Raw genomic sequence first — 10,999 nt, 5'->3', positions numbered from 1 at the left:
TCCTAAGTCTACTTGTGATTGATTTTGTTTCTCCCAGCACCACTCCGGAGCCAAATAAAGTATAAATCATTTCTGATCCTGACTAGGATGTGGGTTGTATGTTACTCTGCTCTTGTCTTCCCCGCTACTGGGTTAGGCAGTCCCTTGCGCTGAGCCCAAGCTACAGGTCTGTCGTCTGTTGGTTTAAGGTGACAGAAGACAGTAGTATAAAGTAGCCAAGCCACTACAAAACAGCAGTTTGAAAGGGTGCGGTGAGCCTTCTCACTTGTTTGAAGAGTGGTATAAACGTGGCAGATCCAGTTCAGTCGGGGGTAATCAGTTCATACCTGGCTCATAGCAGCTTCTGGAATCTCAAAGCTACCTTGGGTTCTTCACTTATGACCTTCCCCTCCCTGCTATGGGTAAAAACGAAAGGCCTGATTACTCCTTCAAAGAGAATTTAAGCCTAGAGCTTGAAATTCTAAGCAAGTAGCTTATTAAGGAAATTTCTGGCTGCTACCTCATCAGTCTCTGCCTCCAAGCTCCATTAAAAATAATTAAACACTGGGGCGCCTGGGTGGCTCAGACGTTAAGTGTCTGCCTTCAGCTCAGGTCATGATCCTGGGGTCCTGGGATCAAGCCCCGCATCGGGCTCCCTGCTCGGCGGGAAGCCAGCTTCTCCCTCTTCCACTCCCCCTGCTTGTGTTCCCTCCTTCACTGTGTCTCTCTCTGTCAAATAAATAAAATCTTTAAAAAAAAAAAAGCATTCTTTAAAAAAAACAAACACCAAGCTTCTAGCCTATTTGTATTAGAAAGGCTTAAGTGAGAAGAGATTTCTGTTTTCCGAAGAAGAACTGGAATAACTCCTCACTTCTGTTGTAAACCCAAGACGACTTTGAGAGTACTGAGGTGTTTTCCACGGGACTTTTTCTTAGTCTGTCTCTGAGCTGTCTGCTCTGCCTTCCCCTTAGTATATACAAGTTCTCCAGTTTGCATGGGTAATGTCAACATGTAATGAGCACGTACCTTAAAGCAGTGTTTTTCAAAAGATGGGTCTTGAAGTATTTATAGTCCATCAATTTGGTGGTTAACACAAAGTATCAAAATGCATCATGCTCACAGGGCAGGTATTCCTTCTGGTCTTGTGAAGCTGTACGTGTGTCTGAGCTCCACGGAGTTAGGAATGTGCACGGGTCCCTCCAAACGTCCCGCCCTTTCGAGAAGGCAGCGAAGCGTTGGCAGGAAGCTTGGACTCCAGCACCTGGGACAGGCTTTGTGGAAGTGAGCTGCCAGGATGAATGCAGGTGGGGCCGTGGGCCTCTCTGCCAAGCTTGGAACTATTTTACAAAGGTTTCCACGTGTGACTTAAGAAGTTTGAAAATCCGCTGGACTAGAAGAGGGGGCCTGGTGAGAAATGAGCCTCCCTACAAATGCTCTTAACACTCTTAAATTTGCTTGAAATGGTTTAACACCCGGGGAAGAGCGCCAGCACGCCAAACACTGTTGAGACAACAATTTGGTCCCAAATCAGTCATCATCATGCAGACTGAATTTGCATTTTATTCTGGCTAGTGGGGGGGGGGCACTCATCAAAAGAAGTTCACATTCTCTGCAGGGTGTTGAGATGGCAAGTATTGTATGACAGGGACGTACTGAGCCTCACTTTGCTCATCCATAAAATGGGGTGCATGATGGTCCCTTCCCTTAGGGTTCTTGATGATTAAAGGAGAATGCTGTGCAAAATATTTAGCACCGTACACGGCACGTATTTAAAAGCTTAATAATTGTCAGTTACTATTACCAGACTGAACTGGCAATTTCCTGGGTCTCTAGAACTATTTTAAAACCTTGAAAAGCTACCACAGTGATAACATTTCACTCTGGGGTCTTGTTGTAGGTAGAAATTTTCATACAGCGGAGCTACACAGATGTCAAGTGTACCATTTGGTAGTGCCTATCCAGATACAGAATGTTCCCATCACTCCAAAGTGGCTGAACCATTTTACTCCCACCAATCATGTATGACAGTTCTGGTGGCTTCTCATTGGCACCAAGATTCGGAGGTGTCCATGTTTAATTGTAGCCATTTCGAAAGGTAAGTAGTGGTATTTCTGGTATTCAGAAACCAGTAGATATCTGGTGTGATTTTGCATCTCCCTGTTGATGAATAGTGAGCATTCTTTTTAGTTTTATTATGGAGTTGTTGGAGTTCTTTATATATTCCCAGTCTGTAAACAGATACTCATTTTCTTCCTGGCTTACTGGTCTGAAGCATTGAACTGTCATGCCTGTAGTCTCATTATTTTCTTCTAGGAACTTTACAGTAATTTTAGGTTTTACACTTAGATCTATAATCCATTTTGAGTGCCTTTTTGTGGATGGTGTTGGGTCTGACTCTTTCTCCCACTGCATTGCTTTCATGCCTTCATCAAAAATGACTGTATAAGCATAGATCGATTTATGAACTGTATTCTGTTTTATCGATCTGTTTTGTCTATCCCAATGCCAGTACCACATAATCACTATTCTGGTCAAGCCTTGAAATGAGGTAGTGAGTGTTAAGTCCTCCAACTTTGTTCAAGATCACCTTGGATGTGCTAAGTCTTGTATCTTCCTCACATTTTAGAACCAGCTTGTCACTTTCTACCCCAAAACTTGTTGGGCTTGTGATAGGAATCTGTAGACCTATTTGGAAAGAATTTTTACCTCAACAAGAGTTAGTTTCTCAGCACGTGATTAAGTCTTTTTCACAGCAAAGCTTTGTAGTTTTCAGGGTACAGGTGCTTACATGTGTAAGTTCATTGCTAAGTATTTCACGTCGATAGTACTTGACGGTTTTGTATATGGATTTTGAATTGCATTTTCAAATTCTTCCTTGGTGGTATGTAACAGTAGCATTGATTTTCGTACACTGACCTTGCCAGATCCAGTTATCCCTTGTGGTACCTTTATTTACTTATTTTTAGGATTCCTTGGGTTTTTTTTTTTTTTTTTAAGATTTTATTTATTTGACAGAGACAGTGAGAGCAGGAACACAAGCAGGGGGAGTGGGAGAGGGAGAAGCAGGCTTCCCGCTGAGCAGGGAGCCTGATGTGGGACTCGATCCCAGGACCCTGGGATCATGCCCTGAGCTGAAGGCAGACGCTTAACGACTGAGCCACCCAGGCGCCCCCTGGGGTTTTTCTACATAAGCAGCCGTATCCTTTGTGACGTTTTCTGTCTGTCTATACCTTTTTATTTCATGCCTTTGTAGCACTGAACCTCTAGTATAATGTTGAGCAAAAGTGATAAAAGTGGACATCCTTTTCTTGGTCCTGATCTTAGGGGCAGAGTGTTGAGTGTTTTACTACTAAATGTGATGTTCACTGCACCCTTTTCCATAGATGCCTTTTATCAAGTTGATGTTACCCGTCTGTTCCTAATTCGCCGGGTTTTCATGATGGCTTTTTAAAAATTGCCTTTTCTGCATCCTACTGAAATCATAGGACTTTTCTCATTTATTTTAACACATGAAAGTACTTTGCTTTTCAAATAGTAAACCTAATTACATTTAAAATTATACTGGGATAACCCCAACTCGGTCATGATATACATAGTAACCCTTTTATATACTGCCAGATTTAATGTGCTAATGTTAATTTGCTAATATATTGTTAGACTTTTGTACCCATGTTCATGCAGAATAATGGGCATCATTTCCTTACTCTGTAATGTCTTTTTCCACTTTTGATTATCAGCATTATGCTGGCCTCGTAAAAACAAGTTGGGAAGCTTTTGTTCCTATTTTCTAAAACTTCTTGTAAAGTTGGATTTAATAAAATTTGCCAGCTAAATCATCTGGGCCAAGAGTTTGCTTCGGGTAGGTTTTGATTTATAAATTCAATTTCTTTGATAGGACTTTTAATATTAAGGCTTTCTATTTCAATTTTAGTATGTTGTTCATTTTCAAAAATGTCTATTGTGTCCAAGTTGTCCATCTTATTGTTATAAATGGTTCATATGTTCCTTGATCTTTCTCACTTCCATACGATCTGTAATGCTATCCCTTTCTTCATTCCTGATATCTTCATATCCTGATTTGTCGCCTCCTTTTTCCTTCATCAGTTTAGCTGGGGATTTGTCTTTTTTTTTTTTCATAGAGCTTCTGGCTTTTTAGATCTTTAATATTTGTCTGCTCTGTAGTTATTTAGGGTATATTTTGCTCTTCTTTTTCTAGCTTAAGGTAGGAACCTCTATCACTGGTTTTCTGCCTTTCTTCTGTTCTAATAGCATTTACAGCTATAAGTTTCCTATATGCACTGCTTTTAGCTGAGTCCTACAAATTGTGATTTGTTTTCATTATTCAAAATATTTTCTCTTTTGATTTTTTTCTTGAGTTACTACAAGTGTGTGTTTAATTTCCAAATACTTTGGGGTTTTCGACATATCTTATTAGTTTCTTTTTATTATGTTTAATTAGCCAACGTATAATACATCATTAGTTTTTGATGTAGTGTTCAGTGATTCATTAGTTGTGCATAACACCCAGTGCTTATCACCACATGTGCCCTCCTTAACACCCATCACCCGGTTACCCCATCCCCCCCTTCCCTTCTGTAACCCTCGGTTTGGTTCCCAGAGTCCAGAGTCTCTCATGGTTTATCTCCCTCTGATTTCTTCCCAGTTTTCCTTCCCTTCCCCTGTGGTCCTCCACACTATTCCTTATGTTCCACATATGAGTTGAACCACATATTCGTCTTTCTCTGCTTGATTTATTTCCTTTAGTATAATACCCTCCAGTTCCATCTATGTCATTGCAAATGGTGGGTATTCATCCTTTCTTGTGGCTGAGTAATATTCCATTGTATATATGGACCACATCTTTATCCATTCATCTGTTGAAGGGCATCTCGGCTCTTTCCACAGTTTGGCTATTGTGGACATTGCTGCTATGAACATTGGGGTGCATATGCCCCTTCTTTTCACTACATTTGTATCTTTGCGGTAAATACCTAGCAGTGCAATCGGTGGGTTGTAGGGTAGCTCTATTTTTAACGTCTTGAGGAACCTCCATACTGTTTTCCAGAGTGGCTGTACCAGCTTGCATTCCCACCAACAGTGTAAGAGGGTTCCCCTTTCTCCGCATCCATGCCAACACTTGTTGTTTCTTGTCTTGTTAATTTTAGCCATTCTAACTGGTGTGAGGTTGTATCTCATTATGGCTTTGATTTGTATTTCCCTGATGGCTAATGATGTTGGAACATTTTTAATGTATCTGTTAGCCATTTGTATATCTTTGGAGAAGTGTCTGTTCATGTCTTCTGCCCATTTCTTGACTGGATTATTTGTTTTGGGAGAAGATATTTGCAAATGACATTATGGATAAAGGGCTGGTATCCAAGATCTATAAAGAACTTCTCAAACTCGACACCCAAAAAACAAATAATCCAGTCAATAAATGGGCAGAAGACATGAACAGACACTTCTCCAAAGAACACATACAATTGTTACTAATTTCTAATAGAATTTCACTGTGGTCCGAGAACATATTGTGTAAATTTCAGTCTTTTCACTCTGAGACCTATCATATGGCCCAGTACATGGTGTGTCCTGCTGAATGTCCTAAGAGCACTTGCAGAGAATGTATATTCTGTAGTTATTGGTTGTAGTGTTCTGTAAATGTCAATTAAGTCGAGGTGGTTTGTATGTCCTTACACTTACTAATTCTAACAATTGCTGGTAAGAGGGAGAGCTAACATATCCAACCAAGTTTGTGGCTTTAATTCTATCGATTTTTACTTCATCTATTTTGAAGTAATAATGTTAGGTACATACATATTTGTTATGTTTCTTCTACTGAATTGAACTTTTTATTATTATGAAATGTCCCTCTTTATTTCCAGTAATGCTCCTTGTTTTGGAGTCTACTTTATCTGACATTAATATAGCTCTCCAGATTTAGGCCTGTAGCTTGAATGGTATAGCTTTTTCCATCCTTTTGCTTTCAGTGGCAGATTTATTTATCCTTTCTCTCTTTTAATTTTTTTTTTTTTATTTGACAGAGAGAGACACAGCGAGAGAGGGGACACAAGCAGGGGGAGTGGGAGAGGGAGAAGCAGGCTTCCCGCCGAGCAGGGAGCCCGATGCGGGGCTCGATCCCAGGACCCTGGGATCATGACCTGAGCCGAAGGCAGATGCTTAATGACTGAGCCACCCAGGCGCCCCTCCTTTCTCTACTTTTTAATTGAAATGTACAGTCCAATTACTTTAGTCTAATCACATTTTAATGTAATTATGGACTGACTGGATTCACATTTAACATTTTGCTATCTATTTTGTCTTTGTCCCATCTTTTTTTTGTTCTTTTGTTTTTTTTTAAGATTTTATTTATTTATTTGACAGAGACACAGTGAGAGAGGGAACGTAAGCAGAGGGAGAGGGAGAAGCAGGCTTCCCGCTGAGCAGGGAGCCTGATGCAGGGCTCGATCCCAGGACCCTGGGATCATGACCTGAGCCGAAGGCAGACATTTAACAACAGAGCCACCCAGGTGCCCCGGTCCTTGGTTCTTCTTTTCCTGCCCTTCAGGGGAGTAGGGTACTAATTGTAAATTTTTTAGAATTTTAATTTCCAGAGGTGTCTGGCTGACTCAGTCAGAAGAGTGTGCAACTCTTGATCTCAGGTTCATTTGAGCCCCATGCTGGGTGTAGAGATTACTTAAAAAAATAAAATCTTAGGGGCCCCTGGGTGGCTCAGTCGGTTGAGTGTCCAACTCTTGGTTTCAGCTCAGGTCATGATCTCATGGGTTGTGGGATGGAGTCCCGTGTTGGGCTCTACACTCAGTGGGGAGTCTGCTTGAAGATTCTGACCCAACCCCCCTCTCAAATAAATCTTAAAAATTAAACCTTTCAAGCCTAGAGTTCCATGTACCCCCTTCCTTAGTTATATGTGTTAAACCTCACAATTTTTTGCTTGGAACAGTCATATCATTTTTAAAAAATTAAAACCTAGTATTTTATATTTAGCTACTTGTTCATATTTGTTATCTTTGGAGGCTTGGTCGAACATGAGCTACTCTGCTATTATCAGACAATAATGATTCCTCCTTAAAAACCAAATGATCATAGGGGCACCTGGGTGGCTCAGTCCGCTAAGCATCCAATCTTGATTTTAGCTCAGGTCATGATCTCAGCGTTGAGATTGAGCCCCATCCAGCTCTGGCTCCGTGCTGGACGTGGAGACTGCTTAAGATTCTCTCTCTCCCCCTTCTCCCTCTGCCCCTCCCCCCTCCTTCTCAAAAACAAAATGATTATAATCATACATTCCAAAGCTTTACTGTCTTTGGAATGCAGTTTTGTACTAATATACTCCATAAAAAGGGCACTTTTCTCATATGCTGGTTTATACTTGCACTTTCCTGCCTCAGTTCAAGCCATCTAAAAACCACGTGTGTGTCTGTGATCATGTACTTTGCCTCATTTTCCTAATCCTGTGAAAAATTGTGAGGACATGAGCAACTCCCATATTAGAAATTAGAAGAGCTCCTTTCTCACCAGAGTGAATGAGAAGCTGTGAATCCACATGCCCAAAAGACCAAGCTGGTACGACCTAGTACAGCTGAGCCCCAAACAACGTGGGCTTGAACTTGATTTTTTTCAGTAAATGCATTGGAAAATCTTTTGGAGATCTGTGACAATTTGAAAAAAACTCAGATGAACCATGTAGCTTAGAAATACCAAAAAAAAAAAAAAAGTATGTCATGAATGCATGGGTAACAGTTAAGAGCAGGAGCTCTGCATCCAGACCTGGATTCAAATCCTGATCTACCACTTTCCATGGAAAACTCATTATACCTCTCCCAACCTCCACTTCCTCCTTTACAGAGAGGGGATAATAGTATTGCTCTGTTGGGAGGGCTCAGGGAGACTGATCCCTTCCTGAGCCTGTCCTTCCCTGGCCTCCCCCAACACCACTCTCCTGGGTTTGTCTCTATCACTGTCACTTGCTTCTGTCTCCTTTGTAGGCTCTTCTGCTTCTCCCTTTAAATACTCGTTTCCCGCTTTTGGTCCCCATGGCTTCTTGTTCCTAGCTTTCCTCTGGGGACTCCTTTCAAATCTGTGGTTTCAGCCATCACCCAAATTAAGCTACTCCTGCATCCTTACCTTCAAGCCAGATTTTGCACCTGAAATCTAGCTGTTCAAGTGTCTACTGTCATCATCTGGATGTCTCGAAGATAAACACGTCTAAAACTAGACTCCACAACCCTCCACCCGAGTCCCCCAATGTCCCTCCTCTCTGGTTTGTGTAACTCTCCCCAGCAGCACGTGCCCATGCGACAGTCTGTTCTCGCCTGCTACCTCCAGCCCCCAACTCCTGTTGACTTGACCTCCCAAATCTTTCCCAGAGCCCCCTCTCCTCCTCCTCTTAGTTTATACCCTTATTATTTTTCACCAAGACCTTCCAGTTGCAGGCACATTAGACCCCACACCGAGATAGAGGTGAGCTTTCTCAGTTGCACAGGGGGTAGACCCCAGGTCTGCCACGAACCTACCGCCGGGTAAGGGACCTGCTGCCGCTACGCTGTCGGGTATCTCTGAGACCCCCAGAACCGCAGAGTTTTCTGCTCACTTAGCTGCTGCCTCAATGTCAAAACAGACCCAGTCATAATATAAAAAACTCCTTCATATAGTTTGGCAATAGGTCTGTCCTCACCTTCAAATTCTGGTGATTATAGGGCACTTTAAGTGCAAACTGCTGGCCCCCCATCCGTCAGGGCAGCAGCAGAAGCTGTGCGAGCACTAACAGGAACTTGGCCATGAGGTGCCTTCTCTGGTTTCAAACTAGTTTTGGAAGCAGGTAAGAGAAGACTGTGATCACAGGTTCTTTTAAAAAGGTTTTATTGTGATCTCTTCTTTTTACACTTAACAACTTTCCCCAAAGGGATGATGATACATAATCTTTATTCTAAAAAGGACATATAGATGATGTACTGATAGCATCTGGCCAGGGGTATCACTGATTAAGTAAAAATTAAGAAGCTCTTTTTTTCCTTTTCATTCTTGGTGCTGATACTAGCCCAGCCCTTCACTCCTACTTCTCATCGTTGCTGACATGATCTGGCTCTGCATACGCTCTGACGTCTCTCAAGAACAAGACAGAGGGACTTGTTTGGGATTCCCTTGGACAGGTGCAGCTGGAATATCCAACAGGCTGGGCCTCGATTTATATAGGTTTTTTTCATCATTTTTCCCCTTAAATTTAGGCTGTTAGAGCTGGATTACTAATCCAAGATCTGTGTTTGCCTTCAGGGCTGCCAAGCCCCACAGCCTGAGGATCACCTCAGCTAAGCCAAGGCTTCACCGTAACAGGGCTCCTGAGCAGAGGTCGGCCTCAGACTTTCCTTCCACAAAGGAAGGGGTCAGTCATCCAGGAGGTCGAAGTCATTTCAAAAGCAAACAGCATCATGTGCCTTGCTGGCTCTTGGAGCTACAAACACAGAGCCATGAGCCCTGCACTTAATTCTTAAAGGACCTGTCTGGGCCCTCTATCTCCAGGCTGACGGGGCTAACGGGAGGCCGAGTCGGTTGCAGGCTCCTTGCGATCATCATAACACTTCCGCGTCCCCTGGTGTCCAGGGGACACACTGGCCACCTTGCTGCCTGTGTTACATGACCTTTCCTAACCTGCTACATCCTTACCGAAGAAACCCCTACTCCGGGGTCATCCTCCTCCCGTTTTTCTCTCCTTGGTGCTGATGCTTCAGCTGGGTGTAGGGCCTCCACAGCGGGCTCTGGCTCCAGAGGCAGAGACGGTGGCCTTGTGAGCTGGGATGTCCCTCCAGCACCTAGTAACAAAACAAATAGTGGGAGTTCTCAGTTCCACAATTCTGGAAGAAATCATGGTTTTTATTGTCAAATGTAAAAAAGAAACCCCATATCTTCTAGAACCAATGGGACTGTGGTCTATCTTTGCAGCTATGAAGTTAGTCCACTTTGCCTTCAAAGACTCACTGAGAAAAATCTTCAGTTACCTGCCCCCATGCTGACTTATGTAGTCTTGCTTTAATTTTCCCCACTTTATCGTAACAGAAGGTACTGTCGTCTATTGCTAACCTTGAATAGTGTTAAACCCCAGTGTTTTGGGGTTTTTTTTAATAATTTTATTTATTTGAGAGAGAGACAGCACGAGCAGGGTGAGGGGCAGAGGGAGAAGCAGGCTCCCCACTGAGGAGGGAGCCCAATGTTTTGGGGCTCAATCCCAGAACTCCGGGATCACGACCTGAGCCAAAGGCAGACACCCAACGAACTGAGCCCCCCCCCAGGCGCCCCAAGCCCCTGTGTTTTAACCATTCACCGAAGCCTCCCAGTCGCTGTTCCCTACTGCACAACTTGCCTTAAGAAAGCAAGTGCCAATTTGGCCAGCTTATGGCTTTTTTCCCCTTCCAGGAAACACTACTTAGACGTGTTCTGAGTCCGAGCCTCACTTAAAGCTGTCATCTCTCTGCTGGCACGTGCGGCTTGTACCCCCAAGGAGCCTCCTACCTGGGGGGAGCTTTCTGTGTGCAGCTGCTGAAGACATCGCCTGTCCCAGAGCTTGATTAGAGCCCAGAGGCTGCTGGACACCGGCAGCTTTGCCTGTTGAAGTGGTCCGGTGCTTTGACTTGGCATCTTTAACTGGTTTCGTCCAGACCAGTGCATCCCCGACCTGGAGGGCAGCTCCCAGTTTCTGAGCCATCTCTACCATCTAGTGCCCACATGGGAAGAAAAAAAGAATCACAGATATCACTGGCAGAGACAAGCCTACCTACTTCTTCCTAGGCGTTCCACCTGGGAGTTTAGCTGAAATCGTGTCTGCCGGTACCAGTATTTGAGAGAGGAAGCATTTATTGCAAGGAAATCCTTCTCCAAGAGCAGAGAATACAGATCCCCCCTAGTGGATGGCACAGGAATGCATACAGGGTCTCAGAACCCGAAGATCCAAGGTCAGTGCACTACAGGGCTAAACTCCTGCCTTTCTTGTAAGAGGGGAAGTGGGAGGGAGCTG

At 43.4% G+C, this 10,999-nt stretch overlaps 1 protein-coding gene across 4 annotated transcripts in view; it reads right to left on the bottom strand.

Moving 5' to 3' along the window:
• Window positions 1-8,836: 8,836 nt before the first annotated feature.
• BBS4 (Bardet-Biedl syndrome 4) overlaps window positions 8,837-10,999 on the bottom strand; it is a 58,216-nt gene continuing 56,053 nt past the window's right edge. For all 4 annotated transcript variants that reach the window (XM_028100447.2, XM_028100446.2, XM_028100448.2 and 1 more), the window contains 2 exons: window positions 10,498-10,699; window positions 8,837-9,800 (listed from right to left, as the gene is read on the bottom strand). In XM_028100447.2, coding sequence (XP_027956248.1) covers window positions 9,643-9,800; window positions 10,498-10,699 — 360 coding nt within the window. In that variant the 3' untranslated portion in view covers window positions 8,837-9,642. The remainder of the gene's footprint in view (window positions 9,801-10,497; window positions 10,700-10,999) is intronic.

The sequence above is a fragment of the Eumetopias jubatus genome, unplaced genomic scaffold (genome assembly GCF_037043125.1).
Source record: "Eumetopias jubatus isolate StellerSeaLion01/CBP00866 unplaced genomic scaffold, mEumJub1_p1.0 scaffold_7, whole genome shotgun sequence".
Lineage (NCBI taxonomy): Eukaryota > Metazoa > Chordata > Mammalia > Carnivora > Otariidae > Eumetopias > Eumetopias jubatus.
Note: the sequence above shows the minus strand (reverse complement) of the source record. Positions and strands in the feature narration are given on the sequence as shown.